At 31.5% G+C, this 22,798-nt stretch overlaps 1 protein-coding gene across 4 annotated transcripts; it reads right to left on the bottom strand.

Annotated features, from left to right (window-relative positions):
- Positions 1-9,829: 9,829 nt before the first annotated feature.
- LOC145792729 (E3 ubiquitin-protein ligase RHF1A-like) lies at positions 9,830-19,204 on the bottom strand. Of its 4 annotated transcripts, XM_082874078.1 has the most exons (11): positions 18,166-19,203; positions 17,910-18,062; positions 14,584-14,637; positions 14,447-14,489; positions 12,952-12,998; positions 12,731-12,793; positions 12,497-12,581; positions 12,079-12,413; positions 11,742-11,828; positions 11,300-11,650; positions 9,830-10,223 (listed from the first exon to the last, which is right to left on the bottom strand). In XM_082874078.1, exons 3-10 carry the CDS (start codon positions 14,622-14,624, stop codon positions 11,455-11,457), a joined length of 897 nt encoding a protein of 298 aa, XP_082730204.1. In that variant the 5' UTR covers positions 14,625-14,637; positions 17,910-18,062; positions 18,166-19,203; the 3' UTR covers positions 9,830-10,223; positions 11,300-11,454. The 4 variants fall into 4 exon arrangements, with proteins under 4 accessions (XP_082730204.1, XP_082730206.1, XP_082730207.1 ...); XM_082874080.1 differs by having other exon boundaries at positions 12,151-12,413; positions 17,910-19,204; XM_082874081.1 differs by lacking the exons at positions 12,952-12,998; positions 14,447-14,489 and having other exon boundaries at positions 17,910-19,202.
- Between the last annotated feature and the right edge of the window lie 3,594 nt (positions 19,205-22,798).

Below are 22,798 nucleotides of genomic sequence, written 5' to 3' on the forward strand. Positions count from 1 at the left end.
AACACAGTTTAGAAAAGAAACAGAGAAAGAAAATTGATGATTCCATTAGCTTAGTTATTAATTGTTTCTTTGATATTTTCAAATGTTTAGTTAATTTGTTTCTTAGTTCCATTAATTCAATCCATTAGTTTAGTTATTATTAATTTGTTTCTCAATTCCAGTAATCTAATGTTATGTTGCCTAACATTAATTCAATCCATATTATTTTTATAAAGGTTAACATTAATCTAATTATTCTCTGTGCTTGTGATGTGGTTATTGAATTTTCCTTTGTGTGGGCTGTGCTTGGGACTATTTTGTTGTTTATAGATGCTATGTGGACAGATGCTATTTTGCTATTTGAATATGCTATTTTTTAAAATATTGAATAGGATATATTGACAAATGCTATTTTGTTGTTTATAGATTTTTTATTTTGAAAATATGTTGGCAAATATGTTTGAATAGAATGTTTACAGATTTTTTAATTTGAAAATATGTTACAAATATGTTTGAATAGGATGTTTACAAATTTTTTAATTTAAAAATATGTTGACAAATTGAATAGGATGTTTCAAATAAAAAAGAACCAAAAAAAAAAATCTGAAATGTTACAATAATTCGGGGATTTTTCGGGGTCAAGGATACCCAATCGGGGGCGGGAGCGGGAGCGGGGGCGGGGGCGGGGGCGGGGGCGGGCGATGGGTCCCCATCGGAGATCGGGGGTGGAGACAGGGAATTTATCACTTTCGGGGATCGGGGACGGGGAGTGTAGTCCTCGGCCCCGTCCCGCCCCGCCCCTTTGCCATCTCTATTTATTTCTGAGTTTTTAATTTTAATTATTATTATTATTATTATTATTATTATTATTATTTTGCAATTCAAGGTAATAACACTTGGATGGACAAATTTGGATCGTACTTAAACATATCTGTTATTGATTTTTTTTTCCACAGAATTTCAAGGACAACAACCATGAACCATGATGACGTAAATGTAGATCTACGGATCTGGACATCACAAGTGAGTTGTGATTAACAAAACTATCTTTGATGTAAATTGTTTGAAGGGAAGTTCTTAGTGTCTCGAATGAGTTGTCTCGAGTGGCTCAAATTTCTGTTCACCGGACGACCTATCGGACAACTGGATGAAACATTTGTCTACCGCAGTTGTCACCTTGACAATCGCAATTGTCAACCCTTTTGCCGGACGATCGGTGAATAAAAATTTGAGCCATTCGAGGCAAAGCATTGCTCTTGTTTGAAATATATGATGTTTTTTAATGGGTGTTTATAAATATATATATATTATTTTTAATTTTGATATTGAATAGTATATTAGTTTCAAAAAATATGGCATCCCGTTGTATTTCAACCTTGAGAGTAAGGTTAATTTTAAGGGGTAAATTCGGATTATTTTAGAATATTATTTTGTTATTATTATTCATTATCTAGGCTTCGTTTGGGAAGTATATTGGCTTTTTGAAAAAAAAATTATGATGATTTAAATGTGACACTTTATCTTATTAATTTTATATTTTTATGATTATTTTAACCCTAACATCAGTTTAGTCCCATGCCAAATAAAGGCCTAGTAATTAGAACTTCAGGCCCCTTTTCTTAACAAAATTAACACACTAACACAAATAAATAAATAAATAAATAAGAAAAATAAACTGACAAAAAGAAGAAGAAATTGAAAAAAAATAATTAAAAAAAAACGAAGAAATTGGAAAGAAGAGACTCACCTCTAGGGGGAGACCTCTGTTGAATGTTGATTCAATCGAGCTAAAAGATTATGTAAAAAATAGAGAGAAAATAATTTTTTTGATTTTTTTTATATAGATTATAGGCTTTTTTGGTTTTTTTAATAACATTTTGAGTATTCGGCTAAAAGTGTTGCATGCTAAATGAGTTCAATTTGGGGTTAAAAAGCCTCTTTTGTGATAAGTTTTTTTGGTTTTTTTTTATTTTTGTAAGAAAAAATGAAATGATTATGATTTGAATGTGACATTTTATCTTATTAATTTTTTAATCAATTTTGTCTGTTTGTAGCTATTTTAACCCAAACCATTTATGCCAAACATAGCTTTAAAACTCCTAATTACTAAATAATTAATAATAACTAACAAATATTTTTTCTTTGATAGAATTGAGATAAGTTCAAAAGTGATGGTACCTATTTTGTGATAATATTATTTATTTTTGTGGTAACGTTATATATTTTGTTATTCAAATATTTTTTAGCCAAAACATGTGTGACATTATCACAAAAATGTTCATTTACAATTGTCGTAACTCTACTAAAAAAAAAAAAAATTATCATAAAAATACGTAACATATATCACAAAAATACGTAATATAAGATGCGTACACTTTTTGAGGTTTGTGTACCATAGCGTTCCCCTTAATGCTACTATAGCACATACACAATACACAAATACACAATACCACAGAGTGTGTATTGCATGCATCTTGTTATATATTTTTGTGATTAATGTTACATATTTTTTTGTAGGAGTTATGACAATTTATATTTGAGAAATAAAGTTACGCATTTTTGTAATAATGTTACATACTTTATGATATTGTTACACATTTTGTGATTAGAAAATATTTGAATAAGAAAATGCATAACACTATCATAAAATGCGTAACACTATCACAAAATGTACGACTTCATTTCTCAACAATTAAGGTATTTTATGAACAATTTTACGCTTATAAATATTTTTTGAACATTTAGCAACTTAGTGATGTGAATATTCACGTTAAATAAATTTGAAAATGTGAATATTTACGTTGATAGTGTGAATATTGCATTTGTCTGTGTATGTTCACATCATGAAATATTCAGACCGTCAATGTGAACATTAATGCACAGTTCATCCTATTAATATTAGAGATATTTTGGTAATTATATTATTCATAGGACTTGTTGGAATATAAAAAACAACTTAAAAGTGGACCATAAGCGAGTGAAAAATAATTTATGAATAAATTATTTTTTAATTTTCAATAATAGTGAGAATTATATCACAAGTGAGTTGCGATTAGCAATACTATCTTTGATCTAAATTGTTTGAAATATATGATACTTTTTAATGGATATATATGTGTGTATATATATATATATATATATATATTATTTTTAATTTTGATACGTGAATAGAATATTTGTTTCAAAAAATATGTCATCCAGTTGTATTTCAACCTTGAGAGCAAGGTTGATTTTAAGGGATAAATTCGGATTATTTTAGAATATTATAAGTTTTATTTTGTTATTATTATTCATTAGCTAGTAATTAGAAGTTCAGTCCCCTTTTCTTAACAAAATTAACACATTAACACAAATAAATAAATAACGAAGAAAAAGTACTTGACAAAGAGAAGAAGAAGAAATTGAAAAATAAATAATAATAATAAAAAAAAGAGAAGAACTTGGAAAGAAGAGACCCACCTTGAGGGGGAAACCTCTATTGAATGTTGGTTCAATCAAGTTAAATCTGACCTTCGTAAACGTATAACAATCCACTGCCACATCACCTAACCTATAACTCACTAATGTTGGAACTCCTAATTACTAGATAATTAATAATAACTAACAAAACAACAATTATTATATTCTAAATTAATACAAATGGATCAAATATATTAATTTTAAGTTTTTTGATTATGCACTAAACAAATAATTTGAGACAAAGTGAATATTTATTCATGTATATTTGATTCAATTGGATTTTAAATTTAGTTTAATTTATTTACTTATATGTAGGTAAATTTGTAAGTACAAGGAGAACTTCATTTAGGTTCATGGTTACGAGAATTTAAATGGGAAATGCTATGGTACCATATTGATTCTATTATATGTAATTTTATGATAAATATTACATAATCTTTTTTTATAGAATTAAGATAATTTGTGGTTCAAGAGTGATGGTACGTGTTTTGTGGTAATATATTTATTTTTGTGGTAATATTATGTATTTTTTATTTAGATATTTTCTCGCCAAAAAATGCATAACATTATCACAAAAATATTCATTTACAATTGTCGTATCTATATCCAAAAAAAAAAATTATCATAAAAATACCTAACATATATCACAAAAATGCATAATATGGATACGTATACTTTTTGAGATTTTGTGTACCATAACATTCCCCTTAATACCACAAAATGTGTATTGCATGCACCGGATTATATATTTTTGTGATAAGTGTTACATAATTTTTTGATAAGATTTATGACAAATTGTGTTTGAGAAATTAAGTTACACATTTTTTTGATAATGTTACGTATTTTATGATATCGTTACACATTTTATGATATCGTAACACTATCAAAAAATGTGCAACTTCATTTCTCGACCATTAAGGCATTTGATTAACAATTTTACACTTACGAATATTTTTTTGAACATTTAACAACTTAGTGATGTGAATATTCACATTAAATAAATTTGATAATGTGAATATTCATGTTGATAGGTCGAATGTTCACATTGACAGTGTGTATATTCACATCATGGAATATTCAGACTGTCAATGTGAACATTAATGTGTGGTTCACCCTATTATTATTAGGGATACTTTGGTAATTATGTTATCCATAGGATTTGTTGGAATATAAAACAATAATTTAGACTAAGTGGAGCATAAGTGAGTGAAAAATGATTTATGAATAAACACCACCTTATTTGGTTTCAATTTATTGAATTTAATTTTTTAAAAATTGAAATTTTTTATTTTTCGTGTTTTTTTATTTTCACTGAATTTTTAAAATATTTTAAGTAATTTTTTAATTTTTAGATACATCTAGCATATAAATACACTTAAAAAGTATAATATTTGTGATTTTTTACCAATAATACAAATAATAATAATAATAATTCAATGTATTTTTATATTATTGTGCATTAAATTTTTTTTATAAATATTTTACTTTTTAGATATATCTAAGTAAGGTACATCTAAAAACATAAAAAATATATTTAAAATTTAAAAAATATTTATTAAAAATACGAAAAATAAAAAAGCTCAATTTTTTTAAAAAAAAATTCAAAAAATTTAAACCAAGCTAAGTGATTATTTATTAATTTTCAATAATAGTGAGAATCATTGTTTGGTAGAATTTTGAAAACGTGATTCTACACCTTGGTTCGAATTCTGTGTTTGGTTGGAATTTTAAAAAATTGATTCGACACCTGCTTTTAAAAACACGTTTACTCGGTCATCCTTCGACACGTTCGGCTGGTTGACCAGAACAGTGTTTTTTTTTTTTTTGGCAATTAGCACCTGTTATTTTTTATATTTTAAATAAAAAGTATTTTCAAAATTTTTTTATGAGTTTTAAATAAAATTTTGAATTGTGTGTTTAGTTATGAGTTGTAAGTTTTTAAATCAAACAGATTTTCTAATTTTAATTTTTTTTTTCAAAACTCATAACTAAGCAAATTCTGTATTTTCAAATCATAATTAAAAAATTCACAAATTCAAAATACTTATACCAACAACTAACACCCCGAGCACGGACTTTGATTCCCATATATACCATTATATGTAAGGGTAAGCAAAACCCTAAATTTAGCAAACTCAGCCACCTCCCTCTCTCAGCAACTCGCAACTCTCTCTCTGAGCCATGGCGAACTTCTTCAGAAGAGGTAATTTCTAGATTCATCAAACATGCAAATTGTGTGGGTGCCTATCCAAATACTTCGAAGGGTTTTTGCACAATGTTACCTTCACTTTTCATATCATATAAATACACCCCAAAACACTGAAACAGAGAAGAGGTACTTTCTAGATTCATCAAACATGTAAATTTTGTGCGTGCCTATCCAAATACTTTGAAGGGTTTCTGCACAATGTTACCTACACTTTTCATATCATATCAATACACTCCAAAGCACTAAAGCAAATGATAAATTTGATACTCTTTTCTTTCAGGGTCAAATGTATATAGTCTTCACATCAAATGTTTTGTTCCCCTATGCACTTTCCAATTCATTGTTTGTCTGACAAATCTATAATTCTAAAACAGCATCTAGGATTCTTTATTTAAATTATTCTGTTGATCTACTTCAAGTTTAGTGCCATATATGAATGACCATGTGAAATTATTTCTTAGAATTGACCCTAGTTGTTTATCATTGTTTAATTCTACATTTCTCGAGGTTTATTCTTGATGATTTTTTGTTTTGATTGTGAGTAGGTAGTTGTTTGGTGCTTTTGGAATATTTTTTTTGTTAAAAAAAAATAGCATTTTTTTGATTCAATCGCGATGGAGTTTTTATCACTTTTGATTTCTTTTTCTTTGTTTTTATGCCTTAGTTTGATATGGTCAGAGTCGTTTGGTTTCTTTTTTATTTGTTTTGGCTCTAATTTTGTCCAATTGTTTGTTGGAAAAAAGTAAGGAAGACAAATGATTCAGTGGCTAACATTTTGCTTGAATGTGATATTTCTTTGCGGTTGAAACTGATTTTGTTTTGGCCCAGGAGATATGAATTTTTTTATTTTTCCACATTTTAAGTTTCGCTAGAAAGTAGGAATTTATGTACATTACTACATAGCTTTTAGGTTGTGTTTGGATCTTGGATTTATATTAGGATTTGTGGAGAAAAGGTGGGGAAAATAATTTCAAGGTCTCATTATTGTCAATTAATATTGATAAATGGAGTAGCATTGTTGTTGGCCTAAAATGTTGGCATTTTCTTGTTGGTCTTTCAGCCAACTTACTGCTACCTGATCAATTATAGTTGAAGAGTCTGATTAGTTTTTGGATTGTATTTTATTTATTTATTTATATTTATATTTATATTTTTGTTTTTGGAACTTGTAGTTTTGGCTTGAAATGGTTAATTTCCTGCTAGCTGTGATTAACCAATAACTGTAATTAATCTTCTAACCTTTAGGATTTAACAACTTTTCTTTCTAAGCAAATTTTGAAGGTTTATTTTTTTTTTTTTCCCTCTTCTTTAGATTATTTTTTCCCTATTACCTCTTTCTCAGCATTATTTTGAACTACTTCATGGTTATCGTAAAACAATCAATGGTTTTTTTTTTTTCTTGGGTTAAACTCAACTGGAGAATGGGTCTGAGTAAAATAATTTTTGACTTAAACTCAATAGTTTTTGCATTTAATTTTAATTGGCAAATCGTAGTGATTTCTTATTCTTCTTCTTTTTTTCACCAATAGTTTAGATGCCACTTGAAATTGTTCTGATTTTTATTCCAACAAGGTCGGATATAACACCAATTAAATCGAATTTCAAAAGTGCCTTTTAATTAAAGACAAACATTTCCAACATCCTTAACACCACATTAGATAGATGCTATTTGAAAACTGCAGGTTAGGATCCTAAAAGTCTTCAACAAATTTAATGGTTTAACTTCATGAGGAGTGCATGTCGACAAACCATTAAAAAGGAATGCGACATTTAACCTATTGTATTTAAACACCTTCAAGAATAATTGGCAGCGTTTGGAACTCCATCCATATATTCACCAAAACTTGAAGCTGAATTTCTTCTCCTTAAGCTCCCCGATGTCCTTCTTTATTGCCTCCAAGTTGCTCCGTATAGTTGCCATCTCCGTCTGCAAACTTGTGACGCTAGCTTTGATGGTAGTTTCCAAATCCTCTTTTTTCAAATCCTCCTCCAACAGCTTGGCTGGCAGAAACAAACCTAAGAATGTTACAAAGCTAATAATCGTTATTGCAGAGGAAATAAAACTGAGCCTCTCAGTTTGGCTATTCTTGTCATAGCCAACGACGTATATTGGGTGGCCCTACTTCTTCTCCACAATCACAGACTTATTTGTTGATGCTAATAGATTTGACAACAATCTCCCTGAATCTATTAGGAAGTGCAAAACATTTGTTAAAAATGGTGAGAACGTACATGATTTGCACAGTGAGAGTAACCTATGTACAAGAGTATTTAATGTTTTCACCCGAGCTATTAATAGACTGAACGAGGGATACTTTAGAATGAAAAATTACGTGAGTTATGTGCTTATTTTCAAATGATAGGAACTATGTGCACATGAGCCATAATTTGGATAAAGTGAAATTTGTTCAAAAAAACTAATCAGGTCAAAGAGGCGATTCTATAGCTTGGAAATAAAAAATCATAAACATTTTAGTTTGAATGATAGCTAGTTGACATTGAATAGATAGATAGACAAATATGTGACGTGGATAGATATGTGAAATAGTAGACGAGTAACTTTTAAATTGTTATTGTCCTTATGACTTCAAAATATTAGGATTTAGGAATGTTGCCTAAAAAAATTTAAAATTAGATTTATCTGTTGATTGACTTTTTAGATAAATGAATTTTAGTGAAATTATGAGACCTCGTTTGTCAACTACATATTTTAGTCAAAAAATCACTATAAGTTATCACATCATTCTTTTTACTTTTTGTACATATTTTTTTAAAACATTTTATGTGAAATTATGATGAAATAAAATGCTTCATTATTAACGCATGCCATTTAATGCACGTCTCCTAAATCAAATTACTTTTCAAACATGACAAAATTATGGACCAAAGAGTTTTAAAACGTTAAAAGCATTCACACTTGCAATAAAACGTTTTTCGCTGTAAATCTAGAGACTAATATTAGAAAGTCATAACAAAAAAATATTTCAACAAATGTCCCCAACCCATGAAAAATTTTTCACTATACACACCCTTTCTAAATGCGCCTTCTAATTTACATTAGGATAAATTATAAAATCATGAGCAACATTAAGATAATAATAATTTTATGAGATAAATTTAAACATAAAAAATTACATATTTATTATTAATAAGAACAAATCAAAATTCTATAATAGTGGGGAATAGCTCGATGTGGGATAATATTGTAAGTTCGCAATTTTAGCACAAAAAATTATGGATCAAAATTTTTAATTTTAAAAAATAAAAATACATAGTTTATAGCACAAATTATTATAAAATCCATTTAATTTTTATTTGATAGAAAAATATTAAAGAAATAACATTGCTTATAAATTATGTGTTTTGAAAGAAAGTTATTAAATAGTCTTAGAATATCATATGATGTTGCCTACGTGATACTCAAAGCATAGAAAATCACAAATTACACTGAGTGGTATGTCAACTATTTGAAAATAATGATTTCATTATATCCAATCTATAATATTTTTCACTACACTATTGATTTAAACTATTACATAAACAATATCACATAGTGTTCCTCAAGTATCAAATAACTACTTGTTCTGAATAATACAATAAACCTTTAACCAAAACCAAAGAACATGTTAAGAAAAAAAAGAAAATACATTTTATACATGACAATAACCAAAAAAAAAAGTTTTCAAAATTGAGGGAGGGCTCGTAATCTCCCTGGCTGGTCCTGCTGTGCTTCCGCCCCAGATCCTACCTAATATTATATATAATGAGTATGTTAATTGATACACTAATTAGTGTTCTTATTAGTATTGAAAGCAATCTGCTAGGCAAAATCTAGTCAAATCATGAAAATTGTTTCCCAAAAAAAAAAAAAGGGAAAATTACTATTCAGTGAGAATTCGAAAATTTATTTACAAAAACATGATAAACATTATAAATATTGATAATTAAAATTATAAACTTTATAATTTTGTAAATAATTTTTCTAATCCTCACTTATCAGTATTCCCCCAAAAAAATTATGGAAAACAAATTATTTTCTGGGAAACATCAAAAAAAGTTACTTTGAATTTTCAAAATTGTTGTAGTACAAATAAAAACAAATTGATGTTTTCCATCTTTTCATTATTTTGGTTTTGAAAACATGAAAACTGAAAACACAACCAATCGCAAAAATCAAGAACAAGAAAAAAGGGATGGAAATGGCAAAAGCTCAAAGGAATTCTCCAGAAAACTCTTTCATCTCCTTCCACCACGTCTATTAGGACATAAGCACATTAACGCCAGCAAAGTTAAAACTCAATGCACTTATCTGGAACAATTATACATAACTATATTTATGTAAGAACAGTAAATCACTTGAAAGGTTTCAAGTTTCGCAAATAGAATTATTGCAGGATGCGAACCGATCATCATCCTTTTAATTTTGGTGGTCTGATTCCTTGTCATATGTCACTTGCGTAAATGCCTGGACTGATTCCTAATTGTACGGCATAGAGTAAACGCCTTCATGGGGAGAATGAAACGTGGAACCCATAGTTGGGCACTGGTTTGCATCTTAACAACATCACCTTCCAGACTGAAATGGAAAACATTGAAAGATTAGCCGAAGTTCAAATATAAAACATCTATCTTTGACAATTAGTTGAGAAATTGGGTACTTGTATGAATCATGGAAACTGAATCCTGCAATTCTGCTTATATTACTTTTGAAATGGCTTCACCCTAGTTCAAGTCTCTCTCATTGTTTTAATGGTGCATTTTCTCATTCTTCATCCTCTCATGACAAAGAATACTATGCATGACAAGCATTTCAAATCACCCATTGAGGCGATTCATCATCACTTCAGGAATCTACCTGCTGGCCAAAGTAGAGATTATTGCATAAGTAACCATGAAACGGTGTTTGTTAATAAACAGGCCATTTGGACTGAGGCATGCCAATCAATGATGGTGCCTATTATTTAAACAAACCAAATAAAAGGATTGCTTATCCTCCAGGCTCCAGTCTAATGATAAACAATGAGCCTCCAATCTATCTATATGCCAATATGTTGGTCTCGAGGATTTGGTTATAAGACACAAATATCTGGTTTGGAAGCATCTCAAAGCTTTTCCTGGCTGTTTCTCAGCCATGCTGTCTCTCTCATCAGATTGCTTTAGTTATTACATTACACCAACTCAAACTCAACAAACCCTACCGACAATCTAGCAGACCAAAAATGTTGGGATGTCTATTAGCTTACCCATAATTATATAACCCAGCCAGCCTAACCCAGCCAGCCAATGCACCCCAAATTCGGCACCCAAAAGTTCTCATATGAAATTCAACTAATACCATTGAATGACATAATATATAAAAACTTGTGCCACACATGAAATTCCATTTCTGACATATATAGCTCATCCCAATGACATGAGAAAATAGCAAGGAAATAAGCTATGCTTATGGTAAGCATTCAATCTTATGCAGTTGTCATTTCTATAACATGGAGCATTTCACACTAGTTCTACACAAACAAATTGATGGGCCAAAATGGCAAAAAGAAAATTAGGAAAAGAATGAAGCAATTAGTTCCCAACTAAGACAATGGCTTGTTAACAAAACTTGAGTAAAATAGTTTATTGAGAAGGTGATTTAAAGAGTAAACAAACCTGAACGAGAGAAATATCCAATTCACTTGGGAAGGTACTGAGAACACGAGGGGATTCAGGTGAACTCATATCATGCACACTTTCCCCAGCATTTTCATTAGGAGACTGAGTAATTACACTCGAGTGTCTTTTCCTTTATACGAGAAGTTTGAGGTTCAGCAACTGGATAAAGGAACAGAAATTCCGGTCCGTTTTGAGGGAAGATCAAGGCGCTCAATCATTTGTGCAACACCAGCAATACCTGCATTCATCTCACGTTGAACTCCTCTTCCCAATTCTTTGACTGAGATATTGTGGGCAAGTAGCTTCTCTTTAAATCCTCGGGTACTTTTTGAGATTGATTCCTTATATCTGTTGCACAAGAACCATACATCCAAGAATCAAAGAAATGAAACAAGCAACCATCAGCTCCTAAAGAAACCAAACTATCCAAAAAAAATACCTGGCAGAAGCCACAGAAAATTTCGATTTAACAGACTCCAAGAAAGCAAGAAATTCAGAGGAGCTTGGTCTTTGTGGACTTTCAGGGCTGCAAAGGACTCTAAATAATTACCAAACATGTAGAAAGTCATAGAATCATGTATGAGTAAGAACAGTCCGAAGAAATAGGTTTCAACAAACTTCTACATTATCAAACTCCGTCATTTACGTGTAACATTCAAAAACTATTCATCGATTATAAGAAATGAGTTAAGAGTGTCTTGGTTTATTGAAATTAATTCATGAATATATATATATATATATCTCAAAATACAAGGATCAACAGTTCTGGCAGGTATCTGGGTTTATTGCAACCGTTTCTGTTGCCAACAGAGTTGGTTCCCACATTCACAACCTCTGGAACCACAGACCTTAGAGTGCTAAATGTTGGTGAATCACCCTCCGAAAACTCATAACTGGAAGTTTGGCATTCTTCTGGTGATGTTGTGCGCATATGCTGCACATCAGGTAGAGGTAGATCTCTAGGAGGAACAGAGAGCAGAACCAGTGGAGGACCAATACCAGAAGATCTCGGCCTTCCCCTTCTCTCAACATAATGAGCTCTGCGTGCTGCGGCGACAAAATGTCTCATAATACACTCACCAAAATCTAAATCATCTCCATAAGAATTATCCTGAGAGACAATTTTTATTAGCAAGCTATTTAACATAACCAATTTGAAGGATAAGTAGATTCAAGTTAAACCATACAACTCACAATATTCATTTCATAGTCCTCATGGTAAGCATTGCGCCTTGACCTCAAATTCCTCTCATTCTCCACTGCAGCTAAAAGCTCTTGACTAAAGGTAGAAGAAAGAAAATTGGCAATAAATAATAACTTCATGAGATTGAATTCATCACTGAGACAACGACACTAAGAAATTCATGAGTTAATAACAACAAATTGTTTGTGCGCCAATGTGGTTCTTTCCACACAAAAATCATCTACCTGGAAGGGTCCTTCAAGACAAGACGCTGCCAACGTATAGGGCACTCTTTGCTTCTTTGTGACCTGAAGAGAAACAAGTTACCATACGAACAAACGAACACAATGTACAAGTAAAAAACATGCATGTGAACACATGGGTGTGAAGTGCCATCACTGAAATATTGGTTCTAACGTTTCAGACAGTTCAAGTTTAAACTAAATAAACTAGTAAGTGCATCTACCATTCAAGAAAACACTGGAAATGATACTCATGTCTACAGTTGGTGACCTGTGAAAAGAAACAAGGCTTCATAGATTAATACTTGCTTGAACCTACATGTAATTATCTATAAAATGAGCAAGAACAACCAATATATAATATCAGGACAAGTGTATTTATCATAAATTACTAGCAATCATTTGGCAAATTCGATATCACAACCATAAAATTCAAAACTTTATGACACAAACCCAATCATAAAGAGAAGAAGAGTTGCAAAAATAGAAATTTAAAAGAATAACATAATTGACCCCCAAATATATCCGATGAAGATGACAGAATATTGAACTCTAAAATTAAATGGAAAAACAGGGTTTATTGCCACTACTGATCCAGCACAATAGATCAACATGTAGAAGAAGGCACAAATTGAATCTCTGAGATCAAAGAATCACAAAATTCGAAGAAACCAACTAACCCAATTACAAACTTGACACTCCATGAAACATATACAAACCAAACGATGATAATCAGTGACAAGATTTCGAAAGTGAGAGCAAAAATTAAGCTATTTTATTTCACAAATAAACTCATTCCAACTAGTTCAAAGACCATGCCTCCAGTTGTTCAAGTTTGAAGTTTCGAATCTCAATTCAATTCAACCTAAAATCACAAATTTAACATTCTTCGACTCTACTAAACAGAACAATTAAAAGCATACAGTGGGAGGATCTTGTGAGTTGTAAGACTCGAGACAGATACTACATGCGTCTTTGAAATCATCCTTGTGATCAGCAACGTTGGCTCCGGATGACGATGCGGAGGAAATCACCGGAGGATTGTCAAGTGAGGATATAAAATCCGCCATTTTTACAGTGATCAAGAAGAGAGAGAGAGAGAGAGAGAGAGAGAGAGAGAGAGAGAGGAATGAAGAGAAAGAAGAGAAAGGGGCAAAAAACACAGGAAAATTCCGCGATTCAGACGGTTGGTAGAAGTAGAATCAATCAACTCCAAAAGCAAACGCTATTTCGTTTTTTTATTTATTTTTAATTTACTTTTTTTATTTAAAAAATAAAATAGATAATACAAACAAACAAACAAAAATTGTATCAACAATATTAGACAATTTCATTCTCGAAAAAGTTATTAATCATATTTTTGTTTTTAAAAAACTAGTTGGATAGCCATGCGCATTAGTTGAGAATAAGATGCTTTTAGAATATAATTAAGGTGCCTTGAGCTACTATCCAATTCATAAAGAATAAAATGAAAAATTGATGCTACCAGTATCTAGTGAGCAACATCCTAAAAAATTGCCAATAACTCAGTCAAAATCCATAGTCAGTATGTACTAGAATAATTTGAAGATGCAAAAGAGATGAATCATAGCTAGCATAACCAGTTATAACAATGTATGCTTACATCAGACGAGGTAAAATCCAAGGATTCAACCAAAAGAATTACTAAAAGTTAAAGAATTAACAAATATTCATGGTGAGAGGTCTAACATGACTTACTTTAAGAGTGGGTTCAACAGTGATTCTATCACCACCAATGATGCTGCAAACCTACTCTAGTCAATCTTTCTAAATTGAATTACTTCACATCTCAATATGAGCAAAAGGAAATAAATTGTTCATATTGCCATGCTTACTCCACTTTATCCGTAGGCAGCCTCTCTTCAGTGCTTTGCATCTTCAATCACTACCTGCGAAGAAATAATTCAGAATCCACTCATCAAACTGGAAGGTAGCATCCCAAAAGGTCCCAAAATTATGTACATAACAAATTGCGGCATGAAAATTGCAACTACATCGCTATTCCTCTGGAAGACAACTCAAAAGCTATGAAAATCAGAAGTTAGCTATGAATGATTGATACACTAGCTATATAATATCAAATTTGGAAGTGACTGAGATCCCATTTAAATGGATAACTCAAAAAGACCACATGATAATGATTGAATACTACTCAAGGAATTACATTTTGCCTTTAAGAAGGCGGAGAAAAAGAGCTATTGTCAATTCATTCTATTGCAGTCTATCCACTCATTGCTATGTACATTCCAAAATGTAAAAGACAACGAAAACTCCCACACTGTTGTTTCAAGCTAAACAACCGGCCATTCATTTTAAATAATTAAACCCACAATTTTTATCAGCTTGAATTCTAACTTATTTTATTTTCTTAAGAAGAGAAAAAAAATTCTTAATTAACATTTGAATCAACAATTGAATCTACACAACATCTACCCATGTAGCCAAAGGTAAATCTCATCAAATTATGATGCGTCCACCATATTGAGAGTTCATGATATGTGAAGTTCAAATAAACAATTTTGAGTGAATTAATTGAGAAGACATGACTGTATGATATGTGAAGTTCATTGTCTTGTTTTTCTCCAGGATGTATGCTTTCTTTATTATATAGGAGGTGTCCACATCAGGCCTTTGTGAATCATGACCAAGAGCCTATTTCCTTTTGTTTAATTTTATACTGTTCTACATTGATCTTGTGCCTTTAATTTTCTACTGTTCTTTATTCTGGTGTCATATGTGACATGTTATGTGTCATTGGGTATTCAGAATGATTGCTAGACAATATTGTTGGACCTATTAAATCATAATGATTTATTTGTCAAATACAAGGAATAGATTGATTCATTGGTAAATTCATCCAGGTCAATTTTTCCTTGAAAACTCTCTTTGATTTGAGAATTCTCAATTTCTTTCTTTTCCTTTTTTTTTTAATTTAAATTTCTTTTATTGATTAGACAAACTTCTTAAGTGCTTCTTTGACTAATTGGAATTCGGCTATTTGAATGTCATTTACAACCTTAGTAATCAATCTAAGTACTAATGGAAGCTTTTGGATTTTAAGAATATGTTTGGAATTCCTAGTGGATTTGAAGACCCAACGTCAATACTTCATTTCTCATCTGGAAGAATGCTGCACCTCCAAAAGTGCAATTTTTTGCTTGGCTAGCGTGGAAAGGGAGGATCAAGACTTCTACCTATTTGCAAAGAATTGGAGTCCTAAGTGCCAATTCTGATGCTAACTGTGTATTTTGCAGGAATGGAAGGGAAACTGCCTCTCATGTGCTGCTGTGCTGTCCGTTTAGTTGGAGAGTTTGGTCTAATATTATTGGATGGTGGGGTGTATCTTGGGTGCAGCCGGGGTCAGTGGTTGGTCTTATTCAATGGTGGACTGGGTTTAGATGCAATAACAGATTGAAGGTAATCAGGAGGATAATCCCACTGGCAGTGATTTGGTCTTTATGGAAACAGAGGAATGAAATCATTTTTAAAGATTCACAGTTGGATTTCGAAAAGTTGTGTGATCTTATCAAAACACGGATTGCATTGTGGTTCAGAGCTTATAGTCCTTCCTTTTGTTATTCAGCTGATGATTTGGTGTTTAATTTGCAAAATGTGAAATTTTGCATCACGCACTGAGTGTTTTAACCTGTGAATTGCTGTTTTTGGCTGTTGTTCTGTTCTGGTGCATCTGATTTAGAGTGTGTTCTGTTCTGGTGCATCATGATCTGTATATTTTGTTGTTGTGCTGTCTCTCTAGTATCAATTGTGGTGGCATCATCTGGTGGGTCTGCTGTTACTGATCTGCTGGTTCTGTTGTGTTGGCTTAAGTAAGAGGCTGTCTTCCCCTTGCTGCTGTTGGAAGGACTGGCTGTCTGGTGATTGGAAGGGCTGGCAGGCTGTAGTGTGATTGGAATGATTGTTGGGTTATAGTAGTTCATGGAAGTGTAGTTCAAGGTAGTGTTGATCCTGAAGGACTGGCTGTCTGTTGTAGTGCCTGTTCTATTTTGCTGCTGTGTTGATCTGTAGTGCCTGATCTGTTGTGCTCCAAGCACCAAGTTTTGCTCATGGCTGTGTGCTGATGTTTTGCTGATGGAAGGGCTGTTGATCTGTAGTACCTGATCTGTTTTTGCTGCTGTGCTCCAAGCACCAAGTTTTGCTCATGGCTGTAGGAAGGGCTGCTGTTTTTTTGGTTTTTCTGGTTTATTTTTGCTCTGTTTGCTTTGTTTGTTGGTCTCTCACCAGGAGGTTGGAGCTTGATATAGCTCCAAGCTCCTCTTTATTGATGTAATTTTTCACATATTCCATCAACAAAGTCTTCTTTTTGCCGATCAAAAAAAAAAAAAAAAAACTTCATTTGTAATCACACCCAATAAAATAAATTGGAGCCATTTTTCTTTTTCTTTTTTTGAAAATACTTGAACATCTTGCAAGTGTATACAGATCAGAACAATTTTTTTTTTTTTACCATAATGTGTTTTGCCTATTATAAATACACGAGAGCTGATTTATTATTACTTTTTTAATCTTTTTGTACTTGTACTTATTCTCATGGAATGAGATCTTGCCAAACAATTGAAATTCTAGTTCAAAAGTGTTAGAAAATTCATCATATTTGGATCTTGTGGTTCTTTGTTTGGTTTATTTATTGTCAAGTGGATCATAAATCAAGAATATTAATGAAATCTTTTGGATGTCTAAGAATCTGTTTGGAATTCCTGGTGGATTTCCAAATTGCTTTTGTGTGTGTGTGCGTGTTTTCTTGTTCTGAAGATACTTGAACATCTTGCAAGTGTATAGACATCAGAACAAAAGTAATTTTTTTTTTTCTAGCATGACAATATGGTTTTGCCTACTATAAATACCCAAGGACTGGAATTAAATTTTTTTTTTTTTTTTTTATGGTTTTGTATTTGTAGCTATGCTGAGAGATGAGATATGGAAACACAATTGAATTTTTGGTTTAGACATATTCACAAGCACGTGGTAGACAATTTATGGAGGCAAAGACGTGTGAATATCTTGTGTAGGCATATTGTCAAGCACATAGTAAGCAAATTTTGAAGGGAACACACAATGAATAAAACAGAAGCATGAATCTATGGCAAAAAACCAAACAAAATATAGCATTGAAGATAGTATCGAACAAAGAAGAAAAACATACCAGGTATTTTGTTTGTTGCAGATGATTCCAGCGGTAGAAGCAAGAGCTATATATATAGGATCCTCCACATCTTAACATTTGATACAAAGCACATGAAAACACCGTTTGTCCAAATTGGAGGTCCAACCAATCCACAGCATCTGGAATCTGCATCTGCAAATTTTAATAGAAAACCATAACCACATATTAGAGATGAACTTTGCCTCTTCTCTTACAATCGCATGGAATAGATATATCGGTGCAATTTCTTTCATACGAGGTAGAAGGCACAAAACATGCAAGAGCCACACGTTGAAAGATAAATTCCACCGCTTTGTAGGACAACCTCTCTTAGAATTACATGCTATATATTTGTCTATATCTTCTCTACAATAGCAGCTCATTTTGTTAACCTATAATTCTCTTAAAAGAAGCAGGGAAGCTTGGACAATTTACGGAGTTAAATTCAAAAGTTTATTACTACACAGCTGGCAAATCACATGCCCAAAGACTTACAAACTGAAGTTATCAGTAAGGAAAGAATGATTTATGTGAAGGGAAAAAAAACTATTTCGATTAAATACCGGGGAAAACAATAACCAAAAATATGTTAAAACAGAATAAAACTGTGAAAAGCATATATGTACAAAGAAAATATACACAAAAATATCTATACACAATTTTATCAATTTGAATTCTTATTTTCTAATGTATTTATGACATTATGATTGAAAAAGGAGCATAATTTTTATACATATAAGCTACAAATGTTTACATTTATACATAAGTTTATGAATGTTGATTTAATCAGTAAGATACAAGAAAACTCCCTCAAATACTTATATGAAATTTTGGAAAATGTAAAGTACAAAAAAAAAGGGAGTTTTTCTACTCTTATTGAATTTAACACAAATACTTTTTTGTGCTCAAGAAACCTACTTGAAAATTCTACTCACTTCAATAATTTGCATACTTGTGGGTACAAAAATATGAAAATAATTACAAACAAGAGCTGTATCAAATTCCAATATTGCAGCAAAAAATTTCTTCGTCTATCTATAGGGCCCATTTGGTATCACTTAAGAGTTTATTTATAAGGTTTGTAACAATTTTGGACTTTTAAAAATGAATGTTACTGTAATGCTTTCAGAAACTTTACAAAGAATGTTTATAGAATACCTTTGAGCATCGAGATCTTGGTTTGCTAATCCAAACCATATAAATTGCTGACTATGGAGGTAGGGTTTTTTTAAATTAAAAGTTACTTTTTCCATCAAAGTGAGCATCAGTTAGTTTATGTTTTAGGGAGGGGGGAATAAAAAAATAAGGCATCAATTAGTTGGTTTTATGTGGTTGAATTTTCTTAATAAAGCGTTTTTTTTTTCCCATCCTTTTCTGTCGCAATGCACTGGAATTAACATATTGCAAGCCAGGTGTGTGTTGATTTGGTTTCTAAATATTTAATTGTTTGGCAGATCATTTGTGGTTATAGTGTACAGTATGGTTAGTACAATATGCAAGTGTGCATAGTGAGCATGAAATTGATATTGTAACAGAACAACACAAACAAGAATAGCACAGCACCTAGAGGGCACAAAATAACCACAACACAGAGGGCGCGACGGAAGCATGAACCAAATCAAAGATTTAAGAAAATTCCAAACTAACAAAAAATAGTAGGCAAGGGAGAAGAAGACATGCCAGGCCATTTGGTTCGCGCCCCATGTTTCTTTGGTTCAACCGTTTTTCTACTTGCACTAGGGGGTAAGTTAGACAACTTCATGCTTTAGATTCAAATGACCTGTTTGCTTCTGTTCTTTTACATATAGGTGCAGAATTATCACACTATAATAAAAACAACTTGAAAAAGAGGTTTTTTTTTTTTTTTAATTTCATGGTTTCTATTTTTGAAAATGCAAAAAGTAAAAAAATAAAAGGGGAGTACTACAAAAAATAATTACAAATTAATTTAAAATTTTATAAATATTAGTAATTCAATTTATAAAAAAATTTAATCTATTTATATGTAGATTTTTTTTTTTTTTTGGCATCTCAATTTGTGTAATTTCCCCAAAATAGAAAATATTGAAAGAAATCAAATAAAAATGAATTATGTAATTGATCCGTGAGACACGTGATTATATTGGGAATAATTCTATCAGGACTTCCCCAACTATTTGTAACACTTTATTCTCTTTATTGATAAATCCGTTTAAATTGATCCTGTAATTATAAAAATTATATAAATACAACTCTTGTGAAGTTGGTTCAAAAGGATGAAAATAATATATTTTTTTAAATAATACTATATGCGTCAATTAACACTCATTTGTGAAGAAGGGTTGGGTTGGGTTTGGCGTTATTTTAGTCATAAAAAAACAAAATAAGCTTTTTAGCTCAATAAGACAAAACATTACATCCAACCCATAATCATTTTATTTTTTGTTTCATAAAAGTCTAAAAAGCTAAAAAGCCTATCTCAAACGAGACTTTTTAGTTTCAGACTAAAATAGCCAAAAAGCCAACTCACTTCCCAAATGAACTCAGTGTATTAACTAGTATACTAATTGATGATATGATATAATTTAAAACATTTTTTATTTTTGTAATTTGTATAATGAGTGGAATCAATTAATAATGTCATAACTAGTATTGGTGCATTAGTTAGTACACTGATTGGTGTATGTAGCACCATCGTATTTTTTGTTTGAAGGGGTCAAAATTTATTGATTCATAAATGAGGGGTAAGTTGATGTTTACAAATAAATAAATGAAACAGTCTTAATGTAATTAATCCATTATTTTGTTTAAAAATAAAATAAAATAATTACATGTTCCTCTATAATTGAAAAGTCATACAAAATGTGATATATAAATCTAGACTTTACTAATAGAATTGTCATCAAAATAGGGCCTTAGTATTATTATTATTATTTATAGGAGTTGCATTTTAAGGTTTATTCCTCTTTAATTTTTAATGCCTTACGAAGAAAAATAAAATAAAATAAGTAAAAAATGAACCTAGATCATTCTATTTTGTAAATTTCCAGTTGATGAGGTTCCCATCAATTATGAGGTGTGAAGGTGAAGTGTGAACCAACCACCACATAACATATCCAAGCATATGGGCTTAGAAAAAGTAGCTGACAAGCAATATAAAAAAATTAAAAGAAAAAGGTGTAACGCCCTCAAAATAACAACATTAAACCCATCCGTATAGAGACATGCATTGATACATAAAAGTCCACATTCATCTATTCATCAGAGTATTTCATTACAAAAGTATTACATTTAGACAACAAAAGCAAATGCCCTACGGGCTTACAGCTTTCCAAGTTAACACTTGGTTACAAAAGAGGGTACTAACTCAATTACACAATAAGCTCTTGGCTTGAATTTACACGTAACACATCCAAAAGGAAATAAGACAACAAAAGTTTGTCCGTTTCTAGCCTCCCAAGCTATGTCCTTGGAGGTGGCATGCTACCTGTACCTGAAAATGATGTTCCCATATAGGGTGAGCCACAGCCCAGTAGAAATATACTAAACCAACTATGAACAATGCCTAAACGATTAGCAACTGATAGATGGTCAGTACTTACACTTCCATTTTCATCTTATTACAATTCCATGACAGTCGAGTCTATGTTAAAATTCACTTTCCATTTCTTATTCAACTTTGAGTTTGAAAACAAGGCTCAGTACTCTGGCCAAAACATTTGATGGGATTATAGTTCATCACTAGAACACTTTCAAAATTCAAGGTGGATACACATTATGGTGTTGTATCAATAACACATAAACTACTTCCATACTTCGCAAACAATGATGATATACATTTTAGTGCTATATCAACTCAAACAAACTTTTCAATAGATAAGCATATGAGCTATATCACTACTACAACAGATAAGCATATGAGCTATATCAATACTTCAACAGATAAGCATATGAGCTATATCAATACTACAACAGATAAGCATATGAGCTATATCAATACTTCAACAGATAAGCATATGAGCTATATCAATACTTCAACAGATAAGCATATGAGCTGTATCAATACTTCAATAGATAAGCATATGAGTTGTATCAATACTTCAATAAATAAGCATATGAGTTGTATTCAATACTACAACGGATAAGCATATGAGCTGTATCAACATTCCAATAGATAAGCATATGAGCTGTATCAACACTTTAATAGATAAGCATATGAGCTGTATCCAATACTACAATGGGTGAGCATATGAGCTGCATCCCTGGGTCCATCCCCCATCTTCCCTTAACCATTAACCGGTTTAGAGGTACATCCCCCATCTTCCCCTAGACCATTAACCGGTTTAGAGGTACATCCCCCATCTTCCCCTAAACCGTGGAGTACATCCCCCATCTCCTCCCATACACAAGTAATTCATATAAACACAGAATCACATATGCAATGTAACGCCCTCAAAATAACAACATTAAACCCATCAATAAAGATATGCATTTATATGTAAAAGTTCCATATTCTCCCATTTATCAGAGTTTCATTACAAAAGTATTACATGTTAACAACAAAAGCAAATGCCCTATGGGCTTACAGCTTTCCAAGTTAACACTTGGTTACAACAGAAGAGTACTAACTCATTTACACGTTAAGCCCTTGGCTTGAATTTACATGTAATACATCAAAAGTAAAACGACAAAAGTATGTCCGCCTCTAGCCTCCCAAGCTATGTCCTTGGAGGTGGCATGCTACCTGTACCTGAAAATGATATCCCCATATAGGGTGAGCCACAGCCCAGTAGAAATACACTAAACCAACCATGAACAATGACTAAAAGATTAGCAATTGATAGATGGCCAACACTGATACATTCACATAAATCACATATTTATGTCATACGACTTATGAGTCCAAGTTA

This window comes from Camellia sinensis, chromosome 6 (assembly GCF_055761805.1).
Source record: "Camellia sinensis isolate YWXY chromosome 6, ASM5576180v1, whole genome shotgun sequence".
NCBI classification, from domain to species: Eukaryota; Viridiplantae; Streptophyta; class Magnoliopsida; order Ericales; family Theaceae; genus Camellia; species Camellia sinensis.